Source organism: Ursus maritimus, unplaced genomic scaffold (genome assembly GCF_017311325.1).
Source record: "Ursus maritimus isolate PB19 unplaced genomic scaffold, ASM1731132v1 scaffold_19, whole genome shotgun sequence".
NCBI classification, from domain to species: domain Eukaryota; kingdom Metazoa; phylum Chordata; class Mammalia; order Carnivora; family Ursidae; genus Ursus; species Ursus maritimus.
This window is the reverse complement of record NW_024424341.1, coordinates 13226508-13252031: the sequence shown is the minus strand read 5'-3', so window position 1 is coordinate 13252031 and position 25524 is coordinate 13226508. Positions and strand designations below refer to the sequence as shown.

General features: G+C 47.4%; 1 protein-coding gene across 1 annotated transcript in view; it reads left to right on the top strand.

Moving 5' to 3' along the window:
* Window positions 1-605: 605 nt before the first annotated feature.
* CES5A (carboxylesterase 5A) overlaps window positions 606-25524 on the top strand; it is a 28610-nt gene continuing 3691 nt past the window's right edge. The window contains exons 1-10 of the mRNA XM_008702624.2: window positions 606-678; window positions 1802-2006; window positions 4038-4176; window positions 5793-5926; window positions 8978-9131; window positions 10624-10728; window positions 12485-12589; window positions 13938-14078; window positions 16749-16817; window positions 19340-19487. Of these exons, the coding sequence (XP_008700846.2) occupies window positions 606-678; window positions 1802-2006; window positions 4038-4176; window positions 5793-5926; window positions 8978-9131; window positions 10624-10728; window positions 12485-12589; window positions 13938-14078; window positions 16749-16817; window positions 19340-19487 (1273 nt within the window). The remainder of the gene's footprint in view (window positions 679-1801; window positions 2007-4037; window positions 4177-5792; window positions 5927-8977; window positions 9132-10623; window positions 10729-12484; window positions 12590-13937; window positions 14079-16748; window positions 16818-19339; window positions 19488-25524) is intronic.

The window sequence follows — 25524 nt, the reverse complement described above, 5'->3', positions numbered from 1 at the left end:
AGATCAGAATTGCAGGTGCAACTCAAGCCAGTAGAAATACTGCATTGGGCTCATATCATGATTTTTAAAAATTGAACCCTCATATAAAAATCAAAAGAGACCACTGACTTCTGGTTTGGTGTACCTACATTGTTATAAGCCAGATGTTGTCTGGAGTTGAGAAGTCATTGCCCCTTTAAGAGAGGGCATGCGCTGTGTCCCACAGTCCCCACCACATCCTATTGAGCTCTCTCGGCCAGCTTCGTTCACTGCTTGCTTGTTGCCTTCCTGGCCCCTCCAGGCACTGGAGTTAAGGTCTTTGACTTCCCTGATCTCCAATGTCCCTGGTATTTGTTCCATCCCGCACGCCCAGAGCCTTCACGTTATCCTTCCCTAGCTTACAAGTTAATCATCAGCTTCTCCTTATGTAAATCAGAACAGGGAGGTCTTGCTTGGCCAATTCCTCTGAAAATCTTGGTCTGCAGCCTCTCTTCACCAGCCCGGTGTCGTGATTCTGCCTGCTCAACGTTTGTCTGCTAACCAGAAGCCCTTTCTTAACCCTGCCCGAGGCGCTCTGAGGCCAGCTGCGGCCGTGGAGGTGCAGGGAGCTCAGGCAGGCCAGCCGGATGAGCAGAGAGCGCCGGCACCCGGGCCAGACCCTGATCTGGGCTGTCTGGGTCCTTGCAGCTGCCACCGAGGGTGAGACGTCCCGTGGGAGAGGAGGGCCCTCAGAAGATGGGGTAGGGAGATCTCCTTACCGTAGAGGATTTTCCAATGGTGCAAATAAACCTATTTCTCAGAGGTCTGAAAGCTCATAAAAGGCTATGTAGTAACCTCAGGGCACCTGACCAATGTCCTGGCGTTACTGAAAGCCACCCCCAGAGTCTCCTTTGTGGGAGTGGGTAGAGCACAGAAGACCCTGGTCCTGTCCATGGGTTGCTCACACCTTGTCGGAGCTTGGAGAGGCCTCTGTCCTAGGCACTGGGCAGGGGCACAGGATGAAGCCCATGCTTTGTTCTACTATCTTCCCTGATAGGCTTTCACTATTAAAACGACATTAGAGCAGGTAGCACCAAGACACCCGAGTCCTGCAGGTAAATAGCTGGCCAGTGAACTTCTCAATACTCCGTATTCTACGTGGAAACCGAGAAGCTTGCACCCTCAGGTTCCCAAAATGTCATCCTCAGATCCCTGGAGGCGGATGAGCTGATGTCAGGTGGCATCGGCATGAGAACCTTTTATTTTCATTGATGTGTATGTATTTTCACGTCTATTCAAAACCACAGACCTAACTCATCAAAAGCACAATTCCGTAGATGTTATTGCTTAGGGTTCCTCTGGGTAAGATTTTTAAAGTTTATTTAAATTTAATTTTAAGAAAAGTCAAAAAGCTAGTCGTCATAGAGGGGCTGCACAGACATGCCAGCAAATGTGCTGATAGGTATGAAAATGACTCTGGGCCAGATGACTTTGTGGGATGCTAGGATCCGCAGAGCCAGGCATCTATCAGTTCCAGAGTGAGGGAAATCTGCACTGCAGAAAGGAAGGGTTCCTTGTTCCCCAGCGTGACCGGGGCAAATTTTGTGGCTTGGTGCTGTGTGTTCCTAGGAGAAACTAAGTCGGTGCTCTGAGGCAGGTGCCCTCTAAGGCGATCTTGAAAAAAGCCGTGGACAGGGGTTCATGGACAGGGAGTCTAGATACTTCCTGTTGCACAGCATCTGAGCCAAGAAGGAGTGCCCCCACTAAGGGGAGCTCCTAGTTGGGCTTGTTCCGGTTCTCTCCACCCAGCCAGCTCCTGATTCCTCCCTGTGTGTCCCCTCAGGGCCCGCCGTGGATGCACCAGTGAGGAGTACCGGGCTGGGATGGGTCCGGGGGAAGCAAGCCCATGTGCTGGGAAGCACCATGCCTGTGAACATGTTCCTCGGGATCCCCTATGCTGCGCCCCCTCTAGGACCCCTGCGATTTAAGAAACCAAAGCCTGCCTTGCCCTGGAATGGCTTCCGAGATGCCACGTCCTACCCTAAATTGTAAGTGCAGCTTCGGTCCCATGGGGGAATGTGACCTGGGTGTGAGGGCAGAGCACTGAGGGGGAATAAAGGTCATGCAGCTCCCTGGGAGAGGTGGGGGCACCAAGGAGGAGGAGGAGAGCTGCAGAAGTGGACAAGGGCTTCCGTAATCGCATGGCTCCCCGGCTGGCTGACCAGCGGGATCACTGGTGGTGGTGTTCAGAGCCTGCAGATCCCTCAGGCTCCCTTCTTAGACTTTCTGAATCGGAATCCCAGAGCTGGGCCCAGGAAACTGCAATCACTGAAAGGTGTCTAGGGATTTGAGGACCAGTCAGATTTGGGAACCACTGTGACAGACTTACTGAGTCTTGGTCCAGGTATTTCCCTGTCACCCGCCACCTAGGCTTAGTCTCCAGGGTCCAGACAGGCTGAGGGCTTTAGAGTAAAGAACCACCCGAGAGGGATTTCTAGAGCTCTGTGCCAGATGCAGGGAGATCCACAAACACCTGTAGGAATAGATGTGTGTGTCCTGGGTCAGGACCCCTCTCACGCCCGCCCCTGTCACTGCAAATTTTCAAGCTAAGGGGGGTGAATCGTGATGAGGACTTGAGCCTAGGTTGGGAGGTGAGACTTGCAAATTCCCAAGAATCTTCTGGTGCTCAGATTCTATGAAGTGCTCAGGTTGGGTCGTGCTGGTTCTTGGCTCTTGGCCTTGGGGTCCCAGACAGAAGGAGTACCCTAGTGCCAGGAAGCTCCCTAAGCCTCAGAAGACCCCATGTGGCCCAGGGACTGAGGACACTAAGCTGAAACTCCTCTATTCCTTCCTTCATGTATTCATTCAACTAATATGCATGGAGAATCAACTCAGGAATTGCCTCTCTGTAACACCCGGGGGGACACCCAGCGGGCTGGTCACAGCTGCCCTGCGGGAACCTGTAGGTGGGGGTGGTAGGGGCATAAATAATAACAATGATTAAAATATAGAGTGTGAAGGGCAACCTTTTAGGGGATCAGAGAAGGGTGCTGAGAAGGAACCACCTAGCCTCACCTTGGGGGGAGCTCAGGGATGGCTTTGCTGAAACCAGTGAGGGCCTGATGTCTCATAAACAATATACGAAGGGGCAAAAAAGGTATAAACACTTGTCGGGGGGTAAATTTGCAGTGATGGTTTCCCACTGCCTAAGCTGTACACTCTTCTATTAAAAAATTAACAATAATTGGGCACTGAGAATGTTAGGAATCACATATATTGGTCTCAGTCAATCTTACTGTGTCACAGTCTCAGTGCTGGGGACTATGAGGTACCAAGGTGACCAAAACAGCTTCTAGCTGCTCACATTTGAGTAGGGGAAGATGGTAGCTCTCATGTACAAGCCTAGGAGAACCTCAAGGAAAAAACACAAGTTATATAGGTGTTTCTAAAGAGCTGTGGTCTAACTGGAGAAACCTCAGAAGGCTTCTTGGAGGAGGTGGCACTTGGACTGAATCTGAAAGAAAGGGAAGAACATGAGCAAACAGATATGAGCAGAGAGCAGTCTGGGCATAGGCACCAGCTTGAGCAAAGGCTCGGATACAGGAATCTCCCTGCACATCTACCTCCATTGGTTCCTGGTGGAAAGGCCTAGAAATGTCCTTTTGTTCCTCTGGGGGCAGAAAAGGGAGCTGCTAGAGCAAAAGCCTTCATATATAACTCCAGTGTCTTGCTGTCTAGTTTGGAGAATCGTTGAGCCAATGTTGAATCTTCGTGTGTGTTTCTGAATTGTGGTAGTGACTGTAGGCATGGGTGGGTGCTGGAAGTTAATGATACAATTATTCTGCACAATGTGCTTTCCTACCCAAAAACCAGGCCAAAAAGAATTATAGTGTGTTTCTTTGTTTGTGCCACCACGGCGGGGGCCAGGGAGATGACTAGACATTGTACGAGTAGCTCCCATATGCCTCTTCTGCTCAGACACAGGAGATCACCAGGCCTCTCTGCTGTCACAAGACCTGGCCCCTCCCAGGCAAGTTCGCTGACAGCGACTCTGAGGATTTCTCCTTCCTTCCTCCAAGGTGCCTCCAGAACTCAGAGTGGCTGCTCTCAGATCAACACTTTCTCAAGGTGCATTACCCCAAGTTGGAAGTGTCCGAAGATTGCCTGTACCTTAACATCTATGCACCAGCCCATGCGGACAGCGGCTCCAAGCTCCCCGTAAGGCTGCCTGCCACGCCCGGGGCTCCAGCTAGCGGGTTCTTGCCCAGGGACCCAGGCAGAGGGTCTGGGTGTCCAGAATCAAACCTACCCCCTGTTGGGTAAAAGGGAAATGTAATCACTTGACGCATCAATAACTCTTTAAAAGTCATTTAATGACAGAGTCACTTTATCTTCCTTTCCGATTGCTTCTTTGTTGGCAGTGATTTGACTTGACCTTTGATTTTTATTTTGTTTTGTTTTTCCCCTCTGTTGAATATTTAAAGGTCTGTGAACATTTAGAAAGACACTGCTTACAAGGACCCTGATTTTCTGTTTGCTTGTTTGTTTGGGAAATCCTTTTTTAAAGAGGCTAATTCATCCTCCAGTTTTTCTGTTTGCTGTGAGGACAGGTAATAATAAGTATTTCATTTAAGAACATAAACTCTCTCTGTGCAAGTGAATGGGAAAGGTACTAATTTTCAACCACACCCTCTTGTCATCCTCTTTCCCCTTTGCCAATGCAATGGGAGACCCACTCTTTTGGATCCTAACAATATATATTGAGCACTGATTATGTGCCAAGCACAATACGTTATCTCGTGTAACCGGTGGGAAAGAATTATTGGACCCATTGTATAGATTAAGAAGATGAGGCACAGGGACGACATAAGTGACTTGTTCCACGTTGTGCACACGGTAAGTGGCAGGTCCGGTACCAAAGCCAGTGCTTTGTCTAGTCCTTCTTTTTCCTCAGTGGCTTTATTCTCTTTTCCTGCCCCAAGAGTTGTAGTCCCTAATATGACTTTAAAAAAGAGAAGGGAGGGGCACCTGGGTGGCGTCGTGGGTGAAGTGTCGGACTCATGGTTTCTGCTCAGGTCGTGATGTCAGAGTCGTGAGATCTGCCCGTGCTCAGTGTGGAGTCTGCTTAAGACTCTCTCTCCCTCGGCCCCTCCCCACCTGCATGTTCTCTCTCACTAAAATAAATAAATTATTTTTGAAAAGAGAGAATGGAAAGGATTTATTAATAAGTATATCAACCCTGATAGTGCCATGTGAATGTTTTATGTTCCCCAGTCCCAGTTTTTCTAATCAATATAGTGACGTTTTCACACTTCTCTTCCCTGTCATCTCGCCTTGCTTCTCTCTGTAGATAGGGGAAGGAGTTAAGTTAAAACAACTTAAGTGGTTTCTGCTCTCTTACATGGCTTATAAGGATTTCCATCTTCCTGTGGGTCACAAGTTCAGTGATATTTAGTTAATACTTTCTGAGCACTTGAAATTGTTCCAAGAATTTTAGATGCAGGATCTCGTTTAAATCTCATGATAACCCAAGAGTGAGACACTTTCATTCTTCACATCTTACAGATAAGAAAAACGAGCCTCAGAGAGGTTAAGTAATATGCCCAACGTCACACAGCTCGTCCGTGGCAAAACTGGGACTCAAACCCAGGCACTCAGGGGCCAGAGTCCCCAAGTTTACCACCTGGGCCTTCTTCAAAAGACAAAAACTCTGATGCTTCTTAGAAAGGAAAGTGAGACGCTTATATTTCCCTAAAGAAAAAGGTCCCAAAATGCATGGGGCGGGGATGTGAGGGCCTGGCAGGTTGACTGGAGAGGTGTCTTCCCTTCTGCAGGTCATGGTGTGGCTCCCCGGGGGTGCCTTCGAGACTGGCTCCGCGTCCATCTTCGATGGGTCTGCCCTGGCTGCCTATGAGGACGTGCTGATTGTGACGACCCAGTACCGCCTAGGAATATTTGGTTTCTTCAAGTGAGTGTCCCCAAGTGATTGACATCCCAGATCCCCAAGGCACAGCTGTGCGGCAGCCATAGGGGATTCAGTGCTCAGCTGCCTAAGGAGGAATGAGCCTTCAGTGACCTTTGAACAAATGTGACCCAAATTGGTTAGGTAATTTTTGCAGCTGTAACAGATAAACCCCCAAGTCTTGGTGGCTTAAAATCTACAAATCCCTTTCTCACTCAAGAAAGGTGCAGTTGAGTGATCCCGACTGACTGACGTCTTTCCACGTGGTCCATCAGAGGCCAGGGTTCTTCCATCTCATGGCTCTGCCCTCCTTAAGGGCCCAGACCCTCTGCAGTTGACCAGCAGATGGACCAACAGTGAGATCATGCCGGGGAGTTCTTGCTGGGTCAGCCTGAAGGTGGCGCTCGTCACTCTTGTTCATAGATCACTGGCAGTGCTCAGCCACGGGACCACACCCAACCGCCAGGGAGGTGAAGCATAGCTCCGATGTGCACCCCGGAATCTGAGGAGGCAGGGTGGGTGAGCAGTGATAGGGCCTCTCGTCAAGCATCCTCAAGATACTCACCTGAGAGTATCATTCCGTCGTGCTGGCTGTCCTCCCCGCAGTAATATCCACCATGCACCAGGCACTTACTACGAGCCAGGCACAGTGCTGTGGACTTGCCATACGTTATTTCAACTCGCCCCCACAGTAATCCTACAAGAAGCGTATTGTTGTCATTCCCATCCTGCAGTTGAAAAGTGGAGACACAGAGAGGGGAAGCAACTTCCCAGAGCTCACAGAGCAGAGCTTGACCACTTCTGTAACCCTGCTGAGAACACAGCAGACCCTGAGCCCTGGCCAGAGAGGGCAGTATGAGCCTAGGGAAGCAGTGAGAGGCCACCAGATGGTACTTTGGGGAAGGTGGCGGGGAGCCCAGCATGATCCTACCCTTTGGGGGCTCTCAGTGTTGAGGAGGAGACAACACAGGCACACAGATATCCAAGCCACCAGGGAGGATGTGATTCATGCCCTCAGTGTGCCAGGCGGTGGGGCTGTACACACAGAGGAGGGAGCTGCCAGGAGTCAGGGTGGCTTCACGAGAGAGGCGGCAGTGGAATCGCACCTCCAAGACGAGGCTGGGTTTGAGAGGGGAGGTTGGGGGAGAGTATACTTGGCAAAGGAACTGCCCTAGCAAAATCTGGGGAGTTGGAAGGAAACGGAGCCGCACGTGGGCCTGGAACAATATTTGCAAGCTGTGCTTTGGGCCCGTGGCGCTGGGCTGGGGCTCTGGGGCTGCCGTGGAGTCAGGGAGGCTCTGAGAGGAACCAGAGTGATTACACTTGCAGCCACTTGGTACATGGGGATTCTGCATAAGATTCCTCTGGCAGAAAGGTTTCCAAAACTTGTTCATAAAATCTGGGTTCTAGTAGGCAGGTAGATGAGGCTATGGCAGGAGATGGATGTAGAAAGGGCTTGAAGGCCAGGCCATGCATGGGGGGCTGAGGGGCCCAGCTGTGCCCTTCTCAGAGCAGTCTGTTGGGATGTCACTCCCAAGCAGGTGGAGGCTGAGCTGGGGGTGCCCCGGCGGCAGCTGGGGAGTCTGGTCGGAAGGCTCCTGCGCAGTGTTGATGTGGGCCATGGGCATATAGTGGGGTGGTAGTTGAATAAACAGAGTGATCGCTCACATGGACACAGTGCTTGTTGTGGGCCCGCACGGTCAGTCTTCACAAGCACACGCAAAGCAGACACCACCGCTAGCCCTGTTTTGGACATGAGTACGTGGATGGGAAGCAGGTTAAGTGACTTGCCCAAAGTCACCCAGATTGTAAGTGATCAGACTGTGAATCTGGATAAATAGAAATGGAGGAATGGGAACCGCTGTGAAAGCCATAATGGGTTGGAATTGAAATCAGCAGGGCTTGGCTCCTGACTGAATGTGCGGGTGGTGGGAGAGAGAAGGCAGGGGTCATAGACGGGCACAGAGAACCAGCAGGTAGAGCCATGAGGGGCTGGAGAGTGGAGAAGAGTAGAATGTGATCCCGGGGCTACTCACATATGGTGTGGACCACATGGATGTTTTGATCTTGGTATTTCTTTGGTTCTGTGGTATTTTCCCTTGTTTCTCCATTAATCGTCCGCCTACCCTGGAAAAGATGCCATTCTGCAGCAGTAACAGCCTGCGGGCATGGTTGGGGGCCTGGGCTCTGGGGCCAGACTGGTTGAGATTGAATTCCAAACCTGCAGTTTTCTAGCTCTTGGGCAAGAGATTTAACTTCTCTGTGCCTCGATTTCCTGTCTGCGAGAGAACTGCTTTATCAGGCAGTATCCTTAGGGCATGCTTCTAGATTTCATGGAGGGGAGCATAGCCGATGCCCAAGGCACTGCCTAGCAGAGCGCATGCCTGGGGTGATGGAATGAACTTCCCAGTCTCTCAGTATCCCACCCTCAAACCCCCGGGCCAGTGCCTCCCACTGACCACACACAGCCGGAAGCCTGGGTGATGCACTTCATAGAGGTCAGGCTTTCGGGAGAGGGCAGAGAAGGGTGGAGAGAGGACCCAGAGGAGTAAAGGAGAAAACCCAGCACCACCCACCGCACAAGTTGGGAAGATCATAGGAGCATCTGCCTTAAAGCCCTTAGGACCGCGTCATGCATGGTACTGCCACTGCACTGTTACCATTATTATACATGTAGTCATTCTCCAGAACCTCTGTGCCCAGGACGTCTAGCTCCCCGGTGCAGACCAACTCTCAGGAACAGGACCTTTCTGGAATCCATGGATTCAGGGGAGCCTAGGAATACCCTCAATAGCACTTACAAGACTGCATTTTTCTGGGGTACATAACTTTCGCCAGATTGTCCTAAAAAAAGAAAAAGAAAAAGAAACCAAATCCCAGCAGGATGAGAACCAAGCAGAGTTTTCCCTACTGCCCTGCACCTCTGGCCTTCCACCCTTCACCACCAGCTGGAGTGGCGATGCCCTCACACCCTCCCACAGCTCCACCTCGAACTCCTTGAGCTTCGGGAAGCAGATTGGCGTCCACTGAGTATTCTCACCGTGCCTCTTGCCCCAGCACAGGGGACCAGCATGCTTGGGGGAACTGGGCCTTCCTGGACCAGATGGCCGCCTTAACCTGGGTCCAGGAGAACATCGAGTTCTTCGGTGGGGACCCACGCTCAGTGACCCTCTTTGGCGAGTCAGCGGGAGCCATAAGTGTTTCCAGCCTTGTGAGTTCTTCTCTTTGGGGGGCTTGAATGAACCTCGGTGGGGGAGGTCACAAGAACGAGGACCATGAATCACTCGTAGCCAATTGGTGCTTTCATGTTGAACACTTTTATACACGCTGTCTCCCTGAAATCTACCCTTGTGAGTTAGGGGCTCAGTGTCCTTTCGTGGACAAGAGCTGTCATCAGGAAGAGTATAAATGAACTGCCCAAGATCACTTACTGAGTAACAGTTTGAAGAAAAATCCCTTATATTTGTAGGGTCAAAGCCTGGTATCTAAGTACCAGGACAGGTAATTACTCGTTTAATAGAAACATTCAGCTAAAACATAAAGCAACAAAGGATGCATATAACGTTTTATTTCAACTTCCAACATAAAGTGTGCATTTCTCCACCAATGGTTTGATACGGCGCCTTATCTTTTCAGGGTCGGTCTGTTGACCGGAGATCCACCGTGGGCTCTCTGGTGTAACCCCCTGCCCCCGCCCCAGATTCATTGTCCTCTAACAGCCTCCTTAGCTTCTGTACAGCGAGCACGAACTTAAGGTGCCTGCATTTAGTCTGTGAATGCAGCACCACTCGTGGAATCTTCCGCTGCCTCCCCACATATTTTATACTCTTGCCTTATTCACACCAAATTATTTTTCAGCTACTTGCCTTCATCAAGGCTTTCTTTCCTCAAACATAATTTTGTTTTCTTTTTCCACACATACTTCATTGGTTCCCACGATATTTCATTGATTAGGTCATTATAGTAGCAAGTGTAACTGACATAACAAGTTTGGAAGCTAACGCACCTGACTCTTGGCCAGTAACTGGTGGGAATAGAAAGGTGTGTGGTGCTAGAAAACAGCCCCCTGGCTGCAGGTGGTCGGCATTTCCTGGGCCTCTGCTAACAGCTTGATCACAGAAGGCAGTTACATGGAAGTGGGTTAAGAAAGCTTCTGCTGTATAGCACTCGACAATATACAAGATATTTTTCTATCTTCAAGATAACTCGATAAGGTGAATTAGAGTAACAACTTTTACATCTATGATAACAGCCGCCGTTGCCTGAGTGTGTACTATTTGACCAGGCATCGTGCAAAGCCTTCTATATTCGTCACTTCTGCTCTACACAACAGTTCTGTGATATGGGCTCCAGTTTTCCTTCCGGTTTTACAGGAAGTAATTGATGCTCAGAAATATATAAAGCAACTTGCCAGAGGTTCTCCAGCTAGGAAGTGAAGGAGCTAGCCCTCACACCACAGAATGTTTGACCTCAAAGTTCCTAAGGAGCCTGGGGCTCAGAGAGGTTAAATAACTTGCCCAAACCTTCATGGCTAGTCCTTGAATCCCCAGACCAGGGCTTTTTTTTTTTTTTTTCCCTGTAAGCATAGAGCTTTCAAGGATACTTAAGGGGAAGTTTTCTTTAAAGAAGGATGGGTGGTATGTGTGCGATGGATGCGGAGTCCCCTGCATAACTTTTCCTGGTCTCCTGTGTTCTCTTTCCAGATTCTGTCCCCCATGGCCAAAGGCTTATTCCACAAAGCCATCATGGAGAGTGGGGTGGCCATCATCCCTTTCCTGAGGGCCCCCGATGATGAGAGGGATGAAGATGTAGGTATATTAACACTTCTCTAGCCTCCTCTGCTTGGTAGGGGAGAATGTGGTCAGGTGTTGAGACGATGTGCTTGGCCGCCCTTACTGACCACGGACAAAGAATCCAGTGCTGGCAAAGGCGAAACTTATTGCTGCATGGAAGACCTGGTTCCGGAAGTAGGTCTCCAGTGTAGTGCTGCTGGTGCGCAGGTGTGTGTGTGTGTGTGTGTGTGTGCGTGTGCATGAGCGTATATGTGATAGTTCTTACATCTTATTCATTATTCCTCGCCTGGGATATATCACTCAGTCCCTGTGTTATATACAGCTCATCTCCTATACCTACCCCATCCCACCTAGAGTACTATGCTAAGAAAGATTCTGAGGCTGGTTCCAGTTCAGTGGGAAAGAACACTGTGACTGATGCATGCTGCCTGGCATGAGAGTGTGAGGGGTGGTGAGGCATATGCCCCAGACTTTTGTCATCTGTCACCTTGTTCTAGTGCTCTACCAGGCAGTGAGGACCTGGAGACCAAGGGCTCTATATCTTTTGTGTCCCAGCATAATGCCTAGTGCCTAGTAGGTGGCTATCGATGTTTGCCGAATGAATGAGTTGACAAATGAGCTGATTCAGTCAATGAATATTAGCACGGGGCTGTGGAGCCATCTCCTGGGGACTGTGCATTTTAATGGTACGTTTGCTTAAACACCTTATAGCAAATAACAGTGCACACCAAGAGCAGAGCCCTAGAGATTTAATATTGTAAATGTACCCTGAATACACAAGGACTATTGATTTGGAGAACACGACATAACAGCTTTTGGTTTGTGCACATACTTATTCATTCAGCACACGTATATTGAGTATCCCTTGTCTCCCCAGCTCTATGTTAGGACCTGTGGGTTTATAAACGGAGACAGGCTACACTGACTTGAGAAGACCACCATCTTTTTATGACAAGGGTTTTTAACCTGGAGTCCAGAAAAAGCCCGGGAGGTGGTCCTTGAGCTCCTACAGGTGTATGCAGATTCTTTATGTTTGTGCGTTTTCCCAGGGAGAGGGTTTGTAGCTTTCATTGGATTCTCAGAGCCTTCATGACTCCCAGACACTTAGGGACTACGACTTTCAAGGGGCAAGCTCCCAAGGAAAGTTCAATGACCGGGCAAGACAGTGTTTAGGAAAAGGCTAGGAAGAGTAGGTGGGGATCCTTGGGGTGATGGGAAATTAGAGGAGGAAGGAGTTCATGAAAGGACATCCGAGAGGAGGTGGGGATGAGTGGAATTGGTGGGAGACAGAAAAAGATGTTCAGGGTATTCCAGGCTGCAGTGGGGGTGAGGCTGAGCAGAGCTGACAAGCCGAGACTGAGCCAGAGTCATGCCTCAGCTGACAGTTAAGTCATGCTTGCAAAGCTGCTCCTCACGGTTGGGGCTCCTGCGTTGGGCTTCTGGGCTCAGTGGGGCCTAGTGCCAATGGAGCCAACATCAGAGGACTGGTGTCTCCGTGACTAGGGAGCTTGACTCTGTTCTGTAGCCACAGACTGACACACGACCTCCCCCAGCTCCAGCGGTTGCTGAAGATGGCCAGGAGGGTCAGGCAGGAGCGTAAGGAGGTCCGGGGCCAGCCTGTCCTCAACGTGTATGTATGTGGGGGTGGGGAGGGGCAGCAGGCTTCATATATGAAGGACCAGCCTGGGGCTGGATCAAGGACTCTTTCCAGTTTTCATTTTCTTGGCGGCTTTCAGTGCTGTGCTCTAACCCAGTCCTTCTCTGGAAATAGCTGCAGGTGATAGCGCATGTCTGTGGTTGCAATGCGTCAGACTCCGTGGCCTTGCTGCAGTGCCTGAGGGCAAAATCCTCCGAGGAGTTGTTGGACATCAACAAGGTGAAGAGGGGCAGGAGGGTCAGGGGGCAGACAAATCCCACCCCTCTCTTACTTACTTTGATTTGGGACTTTGGAAAGACGGAGGTTGGGATTCATAGTAATGGCTGTAGAAGCAAGAGGTAGAATATATAGAACCCTGATAGGTAACGTAAAGGAACTCGATGGGCCAGGGGTGCTGCTTAGCCTGCAGAAGATCCAGGAAAATATGAAGGTTGTCTCCAAGTCACTGGGAAGAGGGACCGCACTTCTTCCACATGCTGCCAGAAATTAATTCAATGTCAAGAGCGGGAGTTCTGTCAGGAAGCCATTTTGGCTTGGTATAACCAAGAATTTTCTAAAAGCTCAGTTGTCTGCTAAACGGCCAGCTCCTAGAGAAAAGAGTGAGACACCCACCTCTGTAGGTATGCAAGAAGAATCTCGATGACTGCTGACAAATTTCAGTCACTGGATGATTCGTTGGACCAAATGAGCTTTTATGTCCATTCCAATCTTGAGAGCTTCTGATGGTCCTTGGAAGAGCGAGGTCATTATCTGTCAGATTCCAGATAATGGAATCTGTTAAGTAGTTTGTTGAGTAGTTTGTTAAGTTTGTTAAGTAGTTATTTGGCATGGATGAAGGGTCTGCTGTGAGCTATGCTGGAGTCTGGGAGCTGGTTACAAATTCTTTGACCCGATGTAATGTGAAAGGTCTTCTATGTACTCCCTTCCACCCCTACTCCCAAACAGAGATCCCAAAAAAACATGGATAGAGCCAGGTGTTGCTTCCTGAGATTCAAGAAATATCCAGCCAGGTTGAAGGCAAAGATACACCAACCCCCATTACTATGACCACCTCCAACCACCACCACCCGCCCACCCGCATCTCACCACTCTACCCATTTGGCCAGTGCTTCTCAAACTTGAGCATGCATCAGAATGACCTGGAGGGCTTGTGGAACAAGTTGGCTGCAATGCACCCCCAGAGTTTCACATCCGGTAGGCCTGGGCTGGGACCTGAGAATTGGTTTCTAGCAAGTTCCCTGGTGATACGCTGATGCCGCTGGTCCGGGACCGATGCTTGGAGAACTACTTTGTAAGCTATTGTTTTTTTAAGGTAGATACTAATTAGTATCCTCATTGAGCAGATGAGGAATCCAAGGCAGGAAGCTGAGCCCCTTTGCCTAAGTAAGTGGCAGGGCTGGTCAGGCAACACTCATGACTTGGGAAGGGCCAAAATGGCTTATTTTTCTTTTCTTAATGCAGTTTGACCATTGCCGGAGTGGGTTAGCTCTGCTGGGCTAGGGTTTTGGGGACAGCAGATTTTATGAATAGAAAGAGACGCTGATTTTTCTCTTCTCCCTTATTCCAGAAAACCAAGTCTTTCACTCGAGTGGTTGATGGTTTTTTCTTTCCTGATGAGCCTCTAGACCTTTTGACTGAAAAAACATTTAATTCCGTTCCTTCTGTCATCGGAGTCAATAACCACGAGTGTGGCTTCCTGCTACCCAAGGTAAGAATCCCAGCTGTCCTTCCTGTCGCTCCCTCAGCAGTGAGGCAGCCGCGTGCTTCGAAGCTGAGCGCTCCCATCCATGACACCAAGCGCTGCGAGGGAGACCAGCAGCCAAGGACGCAGAGATGCCCCTTCCCGTCGCGGAAGGAGGGTAACTGCGGATTGGGGGCAGCCGTGGCCAATGTCCGCCCTGCTCTTCGTCTAAGGCTTAGGGAGAAAGAAACAACTCTATAAAAAAGTACAGGAGGCTGGGGTCCGTTTGAGCTTTGTTCAAAACGTTACAAGTGATGGTTTCAAATTAACACAGTTACTACCTCAAAGATGAAATTCACGCAGGTTTGGAAAATTGCAGGCCTTTCCATTTTCACATTCGGCCTCGGTTCTGGCATTTTGACTTCCAAGAGGGCTCCCGAGGCTTGTCCAAGTTGCAAAATGATTGAATCGCTTCAGTCATTCCACAAGTATGAACGGAACGTTTGCTACCCGCTCTACACTCTTGCCAAAACCAAACGTTCAGCAGTAAACAGGTCACACGGCTCCAGCTTTCGGCAAGTTCCCATCCCAGTGGGGAGAGCAGATGAAATTCGAGGTTGAATAGACGGTTTCAGGAAGAGGCAAGGGCTATGAAGGACATAAACTGGTAGGAGAAGGTCTCGAGGGAGGAGAAGGGGTAGAGAGGAACGTCTTCTCTGAGGAGGGACCGTTTGTGCTCAGGCTGAATGCTGAGAAGGAGCCATGATGCCTTGACCCTGCCATTTAAGAAGCCCCTTCTGATTTGAAATACACTTTTCATCTGTCCTCGGAAGGGCGGAATGCTCCAATTCATAACACCACCACGGCTCAATTAAAGACAGCAACCTCCTCCTTTCAAGCTGAGGGAGATGAGGTTTGCCGAGGTTCGAGGCTACTTGGTGCTGTTTAGAACCAGAACCCTGAGTTCCCTGGGCTGTCAAAGGCACGTTCTGCCGTGATGAATTTGACCTACAGAGCAATGTTTTGGGGTAAGTGGGAGTGGGGAATCTTTCTCCTCATGGTGTAAATGAGGCAACTGGGTCACCGATTGTGGCTTAAGGAAGGCCTTCAGTGCTCCCGATGACAGCCACCACCACTGTAACCCCTGCGACCAGTCCCAAGTGCCTTCCACATGCCAAGCGTGTGCCGCCCGTGCAACAGCTTGCAAGCGGGCATGGTTATTCCTGTTTTTCAGTTGAAGAAACGGAGCCTCAGAAAGGCTAAAATTCCTTTCCAAAGTCTCCCAGCTGGGGAGGAGACAGTGGTGTATAATTTTCTTTCATGCATGTAGGCTCTGCCATTAAATGTTGGGTTCTCTGTTAACCTACTGTGTGACCTTAAGTGAACTGCCCAACTTCTCTGAACCTTTGTTCCTTTCATCTGTGAAGTAGGGCTGATCTTAATACCTGCATCACAAGTACTCATCCCATAGCCTGGCATAGAACGAGTGCTCCGTAAATGTTAGATATTGGAATTATTCAAGTGGCACCGTGGAATTTGGTGCCCAGGTCTGCAGAGCTCAGGAGCCTGGATCGGTGCTGTTATTTCATGTGACCTTGCAGTTACCACGGCTGCTGCCCGTTGGAAACCATGGGTAACCCTCCAAAAACAAAGCTCAGCTCCTGAACACGTAGAGAGGTGCTTAGCAGTTGCACTATACTTGTGGATAAATTGAATGACTCTGGAGGTTCCCTCAGATGCCAGGAGACAGAGATGTTTAAATATTTACCCTGGTGATTTATTATCCCAAGATTCTCAGCAGAAAATGTCAAAGGGAAATTCATTTGACAAGTGAAGAGTACTTCTACCCTCTCATGTTTTTAAGCTGCAGTACTGGCCAGGGAGGGGTCAGTTAGCAAATAATTACCCGTAGCTCGTACTAGGTCCCAGGCAGAGCCCAGGTTTTTACCCCAGCCTTCCCACCTCGCTGGGTATTGACAAACTGCTGGCTTCTCAGAGGCCGTGATTGCAAAGGTCTGGAGAAAGAGAACGGTAAGTCACTAGCTTCGAGGTTTTCTGGCCTCTCTTTGGACTTGGTTGACACCATATAACAAAATACCACAGACCAGATGGCTAAACAACAGAAACTTACTCTCTCACAGTTCTGGAGGCTGGAAGCCCAGGATCAGGGTGTCGGCAGGTTCAGTTTCTTCTGGCCTCCCTCCTTGGCTTGCCTTCTCCCTGTGTCCCCACATGGTCTTTCCTCTGTGTGCACACATCCCCGGTGTCTCTCTTGTGTCAGAATTTCCTCTTCCTCTAAGGCCACCAGATTGGTTGAGTGCTCAGCTAACGTCCTTGACAAACCCTATCTCCACATGGCCACATTCTGAGGTAGTGGGGGTTACGGCTTCAGCAGGGGAATGTGGAAGCAGGGGACGGGTCAGCTCATAACGTGGCCTTTCCACAGAGCAGCCACTCGGGCCCCACAAGGCCACAGGTATGGAAGGGAATGGCTGCCTTTTGGCAAACGTGGGAAGAAGAAACTTCATTGCACCAACCCACTGAGGCTGCTCCTGCGTGTTGCCCCCTGGTGGCTGAACAGGTCCCTGCTCTCCCCAGCCTCTCTTCTAAAAGGCAGGCACTTTGACCCTCAGAGAGAACGCTTTCCCTTCTGGTGACCTGAGGTGCTCACAGAGGATGCCCTACTTCTCTCCACAGAAGGAGTTTCCTGAGATCCTTGGGGGCTCCAACAAGTCTCTCGCCCTGCACTTGCTACAAACAGTCCTGGTAAGTGAGCTTGGCCAACTGATGTTTCGGAGTCGTCTATTCAACAAACCTCCTTGGGCCCTCCTTGGGAGAAGGGTCTGGGGCTATAGACGTTCCTCATTCACTCGCTCAGTGAATCTTTGCTAAGTAGGGTTCCACCATCCCTTATTCAGTCTCAAAATCCAGGGAACTCTGAAAACTAGCCCACAGAGTGGCCACCCCCCAGAGCATGTGACATCATAATGCAGCCTCGGTACTGAATTATCTGTGTATAGTCTGAAAAATTCTAAATTCTGAAAGTCACCCAGGACTAGGCACCCATATTCACGAGATGCCAGCAGGGCACTGTATCAGGTTCTAGCAAGACCAGGGACCATCACTCAATCATTTATTCTTTCACTCCCTGCATGGATATATCACTATCGGGTCTTAAGATGAAGGGTGGATTCCTTTCTCTTCTTCCCTCCTTGCTGTAAACATTTATCCAGCACGAACTCTGTGCCAGGTTCCTTTTGTTCACGTATTCATTGAATGGATGTTTCTTGAGCACCCACCTGCCCCAGTGCGTCCCCGCGCACTGAGGTGCCCTGAGAAGCAGGCACTCCCCTCATGCTTGCAGAATCTGCAGGCTGTGGGGTGGGTGGAAGGAGGAGGCACTTCAGTACAGTGTCTAGTAAACCAGAGCAGAGGATGTCCGAGGCCCTCTGCTGCCCGCGGGAGAGAGCAGGTGGCTCCCTCGGGGAGAAGGGCCTTGAAGAATGAGTTAGGTTTGTCCTGCTCATGGAGGAACAGGGGCCAGGGGAGCCAGAGGACCCACCATGAGCAGTTAGGAGCAGAGCGGTGTGGGGAGGTCGGCGGCTGGGGTTGCTAAAGCACAGGAGGAGGCTCGCAGCTCTTAGAGGCTCCAAAAGGCATGTGAAGTTCATCCCGGGGGCTGGGAACAGAAGAGTGACCTGATTCGATTCCCATTTTGGAAAGAGCCTTCTGGACTCGGAGCGAGCCAGACTGAAGGGAGGGGACGCTGCAGGCCCCAAGGCTCAGGGAGGAGGTTTGATGAGTCTCAGCTGTCTGGCAATGAGAATCGGGACTAAGGTTTGAGAGATATTTAAAATATAAGCCAGATAGCGGGACCTCTCAGGCTGGATTGCAGATGGCCTCAGGCAGGAGGAGGTCATTGATCTGGGCCTTAGGAAAGGGGAACATTCGAGCAGACGGCTTTTCAAGAGGAGAAGGTATCTTGAGCCAGACCCCAGGAGTGGGAAGTAGGCTTTGTGGCAAGGTGCAGGAGGACTGGAAGTGTGTGCAGTCTCTCCTAGGGGGCAAAGCAAGAAGTACTTTTCAAATGATTAAGTTGTTCTCGATGCAGAAAGCAGAACCTTGCTCTAGAATCCCAGGGGGTTTGCACAATGAGTGTCCCCCTGGGGCTCGCCAGAGGCTCCACAGAGCATCTGTACCCACCTTGGACACCTTGAGCACCTAGGGGTCTGCTGGTCATATGGTCCAAGTCAGGCGCACTTGCACCAGAGCCTAGAGCTGCTCTGGGCCTGATTAAAAACACTCAGCCTTCAGAGGACCCCCTGAACAAGTCTGAGCAGTGCTCCCTGGTGTGCTCTCTACTGTCTCCAAATTCCAAAGAAACTTCTGCAGGGCTGTGCCTATTTTCACATGGCGGGTGGGATGGCTGGTGGTCGAGGTGCCATGACTTATCCCAGCATTTCCCAGACCCCCAGATCCCCAAGAACATCACCAGTGTGGCAGACCCTGAATCTCCATGAAGATTACTTTGCACCGTCCAGCATTTGTGCTTGGGGCAATTGGAGGGATAGAAGTCTGGGAGGCAGCCCCGTGATGGGTCAGGAATGCACAGGGATTTGGCAGAGGGTCTCGGGGGGACTGACAGAACTGAAGACGGGCTCTGTGCCAGACAGCACATTTCTTTCTTCGTATCTCATGTAATCCTCCGAACAACCCATTTTTTATAGATGAGGGAACTCCAACAAGAGATCAACTAGCTCAAATCAAACAGCAAAGGACCAGAGGAGCGCTGCTTCTGGTGGGCTGGCCTCATGGGTGTGCGACCTGCGTAGTCGCAAAGGTCTACACTCAGAAGAGTCCTACACTTGGTTGAATGTTCTGTTGTCAGTCACCATCTTGAAATTGGTATCATTTTTGAACACAGAGCCCCACATGTTCCCTTTGCTCTGGGCCCCACAAACCATGTAGCCCGTGCTGCCCGGGGATGGCTCTTTCTGAAATATCTCAGAGAGGCACGTGCGCGCTGTGATGAGAAGCATGCAGTCTGGCTGCAGATAGACTTGCGGAAGATTCGTGGTTGCACCAGTTTGGACAACCACTTACCCTCTCTAAGCCTCAGTTCCCTCATCTGTGAAATGGGGCTAATTTTGATATTTGCACCAGAGGGTCACTGTGTGGATTAGATGAGACACTGCATGTAAAGACCCCAGAATCATGCCCGCCCAAGCAAATGCTCAACGTGTTGGCTGTTGTTGACCTGGGTCTCCTGTGACCATGATTTTTTACAGCACATCCCCAACCAGTATTTATACCTTGTGGCTGATCAATACTTCTCCAACAAGCACTCCCCGGTTGAGATACGAGATAGTTTTCTGGACTTGCTTGGAGATGTGTTCTTTGTGGTCCCTGGGGTGGTCACAGCTCGATATCACAGAGGTGAGTCTCTGAGTACCCCCACCCCCTACCCCCAGCAGGGTCACACCCCAGCAAGGCCAGTGGCTGCAGAGAGTCTTGTGGCCTGACGCCTGGCCACCTGTTCCACCCTTCTGTTCCCTCAGTGAGAGGGAATTCCCAAGAATGTGTGGGAATTGATGACCTTTGCAATTCCTCTGCCTTTCAGGGTTCAGGGATGTTGATCTGTTCTGCTGTTTCTGTTTCTTCTCCTTCAGGACCATGCAGAAAATTCCCACCTCCCCATAATTTGGGGGGACTCGTTTCCCAGACTCCTTTCTCTTTGGAAGTGTCTTCCCAAGCATTTCAGCTCTAAGGAGTAGTGGAGCAACCAGAAAAAGAGTATTACTTGTAGGGACACAAGCCTTGTCTCTCCCTCCCCCCTCCCCGCCCTAATTCCTTCTCTCTCTCCCTCTCTCTCTTTCTTCCATTCCCCTTTCCTCCTCTTTCCACAATTTTTTATCAAGAGCCTACTATGTGCCTGACAGTATCCTGGACCCTAGAGATACAGCACTGAACAAAACAAAGACCCTGCCATGATGAAACTCACATTCTAGTTGGGGAGACTGATAACAAACAAGTAAAGAGAGAATATGTATGTTTTAGATGGTAATATAAGTAAGATAAAACCAGATAGAGGATAACAGTTGCAGGGCACTGCGGGATTCTGTATCATAAGGTCTACAGAGGTGACAAGGGAATGAGTAGCAAGAATCAGCTCTTGAATTCGGAAACACAGAGGTCACTGGTAACCATGGCAGGAGCTATTGTGATGGGATGATGTAGGTAAAAGACTGGTTAAAATGGATTCAAGAGAAAGTGGGCAAACTGATCTTCAGAAAATACATCCCAATCTCAAAATCTCAGCAGTGGTTTTGGGAAAAAATGAACAAAATGATTTTGAAAATTTATGTGGAAATGCAAGGATAGCCAAAAAAATCTTGAAAAAGAATAACAAAGTTAGGGGGCTTACATGTTATCTGATTTCGAGTCTTATTTTTGAGATGCAGGAATTAAGAAAGTCTGGTATTGGCTGAAGGATAGACAAACAGAACAGAGTGGAGAGCCCAGAAAATAGTTAGCCAATTTTTGACAGAGGTGTTGAGATAATTCAGTGGAGAAAGGAAATTCTGTTCAACAAATAGAGCTGGGATAACTGGATATTTATGTAGAAAAAAGGAACCTCAACCCCCTTACTCACACTATATACAAAAATCAATGTGAGATGAGTTGTAGATCCAAATATAAAAGCTAAAATTGTCCTTAAGCGAAATTAATATATATTTTTTTGCTCATCAAAAAACACTGTTAACAATGTTAGCAAAATGGTGGAAGAGGGAATTCCAAAAATCTGTTCCACCACAAAAGCAGTGAGTAAACTGGTAAGTACTGTCAGAATCAATTTGATCAGAATCTGGAAACAAATCAAGGGTTTATAGCAAGCAAGTGAACATTTAATCAAGATCTAGATCCTTGAGTCTCAGTGAGAGAGTGTGGCATTTTAACTTACCCTGCACCATTTCCTGCTACCAGCTAGGCAGTGGCCTCAAAGACAGCAGCCCACATTTGTAGTATAGACTCCTAGTACTGGAGGGAGAGAAAAGGACCTTATACCCAAAGAATTGTGGTTATTTGCTTTGAGCTGGTGGCTCCTTAAACAACTAAGCTCAATGGGCTTGCTTTTATTTTACATAACCCAGAACGCTCTCAGGGATTAGGCACCTACCTGGAGGGCATTTTTCACAAACATTTAAAGGTAAATGCATTTGCTGAGGTGCCTGGGTGGCTCAGTTGGTTAAGGGTCCAGCTCTTGATTTTAGCTCAGGTCATGATCTCAGGGTGTGAGATTGAGCCCTGCATCAGGCTCTGCACCGGGCATGGAGCCTGTTTAAGATTCTCTCTCTCCCTCTCCCCAGCCCTGCTCACATGTGCATATGCATGAGTGCTCTCTCTAAAAATAAATAAATAAATAAATAAATAAATAAATAAATAAAAATAAATTTATTTGCTGCTGCCACCAGAGGCAAGGGATAACAGTTGAATAAACAATAGACAACATTTGGGAGGAAAAGCTGGGCAATGGAATGCTCTGGGAATAAAGGTTTGAGAAGCTCCCTCATATCCCTGGGAATTTAGAAGGCCTCGTGCATGTCCAGAGTGGGGAGCATGCTCAGAAGAGGCCTGAGATGGCCCTAAGCTGTTACATCTGGCTGACCTGAAGCCTCCGTGCATATAAAAAGTGGAAGCTAAGTAAAAGTTGCAAACTGTCTGAGTGTTGAGGGCATGCTCCAACACACACATAATGCCCATCTTCCAAGATTGGGAGGCTTTGTTTGTTTGTTTTAAGCATTTATGAAAATCTCAGCTGACCCATAAAATTATTAGTTGACTGCTAAGATAACAGGAGAAAAAAAACTTCGGTGGCCACACGTGATGAAGAATAGTCAAAATTAGTACAGAAATATTTCTAAACAAACAACAGCAACCACAACAAGCAGTAATAGTAAAACCATGGACAAAGGGTAGAATCTGATGTTTAGAGTTGCCACCTTATAATATTCAGAATCTCCAGGTTTCAACAAGGCATGCAAAGAGATGGGAAAGTATGGCCCACAGATAGGAAAAAAAGAAATTAATAGAAACTGTCCCTAAGAGCCCCAGACATTGGATTTACTAACCACTTTAATCCAACTATTAAATATACTCAAATAGCTAAAGGAAACCACATATAAAAAATTAAAGGAAACCAGGAGAATGATGTTTCACCACATAGAGAAGCAATAAAGAGAGAATTTATAAAATTATAAAAAGGACCAAATAGACATTCTGGCATTGCAAAATACAACTGGAATGGAAAATTCACTAGAGGGACTCAATGGCTGATTTGAGCATGGAGAAGAAAAAAACAGAGAACTTGAACATAAATCCATAGAGATTACCCAATGTGAGGATCAGAAAGATAAAGGAATGAAGAAAAATGAACAGAACCCAAGAGACCTGTGGAACACCATCAAACATCCCAACATATGTATGATAGGACTTCCAGAAAGAGAGGAGAGAGAAAAGAAGTGAAAATAATATTTAAAGAAATAATGATCAAAATGTCTCAAATTTGATGAAAGATGTAAATAGTCATGTCCATGAATTTCAGTGAATCCCAAGTAGGAGAAATGCAAAGAGATCCACATAGAGACATATTATAATCAAACACCCCAAACAGAGAAACCCCTGAAAGCAGAAAAAGCGAATATACTAATCATGTACAGAGTAGCTTCAATAAGATTAACAGCTGATTTCTCAACAGAAACCACGGAGGCCAGAGGCAATAGAATAACATATTCAAAGTGCAGAAAGAAAAAAAAAAAGCCTGCCAACCAAGATTTCCATATCTGTCAAAACTATCTTCAAAAATGAAGGGGTAATCAGGACCCTCCCAGATAAACAAAAATTGAATTTGTCACTAGTAAACCTGCCAGACAAGCAATGCTAAAGGGAGTCCTTAAGGCTGAAACAAAAGGACACTAGACAGTATCTCAAATCCACAAGAAGAAAAAACGACACCACTCATGGTACCCACATTACCTATGTTTACTTACTGAAGTCAGTACTAATTAATTTTTGGTTCTCTAATGTCTCTTTGTTTTCCTATATGCTTTAAAAGACAACTATACGAAATAATAATTATGTTTTCACATACAGTGCATCAAGGTGCAATTTGTGATAATAACAATATAAAGGCATAGAGCCATAAAGAGAGAAAGTTTTTATATACTATTGAAACAAATTTGGTATTAATTTGAAATAGATTATTATAAATTAGGATGTTAATTGTAATCCTCAGGGCAACCACTTAGAAAATAACCAAAAATATGTATAGTAAAAAAAAAAAAAAACAAAAAAAAAACGAGAGGGGAATCAAAATGGTACACTGAAAAATATTATCTAACATAAAAGAAGGCAATAATGGAAGAATTGAAGAATAAAAAAGATATAAGGTGTATGGAGAACAAATAGTAAAATGGCAGAAATAAGTCCTTTATAGTCAGTAATTACTCTAAATGTAAATGGATTTTCTCAAAAGGCAGAGATTGCAGAATGAATGGATTATAAAAACACTCCCAACTATATGCTGTCTACAAGAGACTCACTTTAGAACTAAAGACACAAATAGGTTGCAGGTGACAGTGGATTCTTAGATATAACAACAAAAGCATAATCAAAAAAGAAAAAACCCAGATAAATTGGACTTCATTAAAATGAAAAATTATTGTGCATCAAAGGGCAATATAAAGAAAGTAAAAAGGCAACCCACAGAATGGGAGAAAATATTTGCAAATCATTTATATGAGAGGGGTCTATTATTTGGAATATATAAAGGACCCTTATAACTCAGCAAAAAACCAAACAAGTCAATTCAAAAATGGGCAAAGGATTGAATGAACATCTCTGCAAAACAGATCTATAGGTGACTCATAAGCACATGAAAGGTGACCGATATCATCAGCCATCAGGGAAATGCAAATCAAAACCACAGCGCCATACCCCTTCATACCCACAAAAGTGGCTGTAAGAAAAGAACAAACAAACAAACAAAAACCATAAAATAACAGTGTTATTGACAATGGAGAAACTGGAAATCTTATGTACTGCTGGTGGGTCTGGTAAATGGTACATGCAATGTGGAAAATGGTTTGGCTGTTCCTCAAAAAATTCAACATAAAATCACCATATAACCCAGCAATTCCACTCCTAGGGATAGACCCAAGATAACTGAATACCAGATGGTCAAGCAAAAATTGTACATGAATGTTCATAGCAGCCTTATTTAGAGAGGCCAAAAAGTGGTAACAAACCGAAGACGCATCAGCTGATGAATGGATAAACAAAACATGGTGTATACACACGATGGGTTATCATTTGGCCCTAGGAAAAAATACTGATACATGCTACAGCGTGGTTGAACCATGAGAACATTATGCTAAGTGAAAGAAACCAGACACAAAAGCCACATGTATGATTCCATTTATATGAAATGTCCAGAATAGGCAAATCCGCAGAGCCAGAAAGCAGTTTCCAAAGGACAGGAGGGAAGGGCAAACAGGGAATGACTGCATAATGGGTCCGGGGTTTCTGTTTGGGGTGCTAAAAATGTTCTGGGCCTAGATAGCAGTAATGGTTGTACAACATTCTGAATGTCCTAAAACCTACTGATTTATATACTTAAGAGAGATTAAAGTGGTGAATTTTATGTTACATGTATTTTACCTAAAACAAACAAACAAGCAAAAACCCAATGCTGCTACGAAAATGAGAAGGCAAGCCACAGACTGGAAGAAGATATTCACAACATAATTATCTGACAAAAAATTCACATCCAGCATATGAGAACTCTTAAAATTCAATAATGAAAAGACAATCCAATTACGAATGGATAAAAGGCTTGAAAGGACACTTCATAAAACAAGATACAGGAAAGCCTTTTTTGGGGTGCATGAGAAGGTACTCAACGTTATTAGTCGTCAGGGAAATAAAAAATAAATCCCAAATGAGGAAACCATGTACATCTCCTAGAATGGCTAATACCGAAAACACAAACTTACCCACAGGTACTGCCAAGGATGTTGAATATTCAGAAATATCATGTACTTCTGGAAGGAATGTAAAATGGTACAGCCGTTCTGGAAAACGGTCAGTTTCTTATAAAATGAAGTGCACACCTACCCTACTACTCAACCATTCTACTCTTAGGCATTCACTGAAGAGAAGTGAAAGCATATGTCCTTACCAAAGACTTCTATATGGACATCCATAGCGGCTTTAATCATAATAGCACCAAACTAGAAAGAACCCAAAAGTCTATCGTCAGATGAGTGGGTAAATACATTGTGGTCTATTCATGCGAGAGCCATACTAATTGATGATAAGAAGGGATCAACGACTGATCCATGAAACACCATGGATCAATCTCAACAACGTTACATCCAGGAAAAGAAGCCAGACACACAAAAAGTATATATGTTGT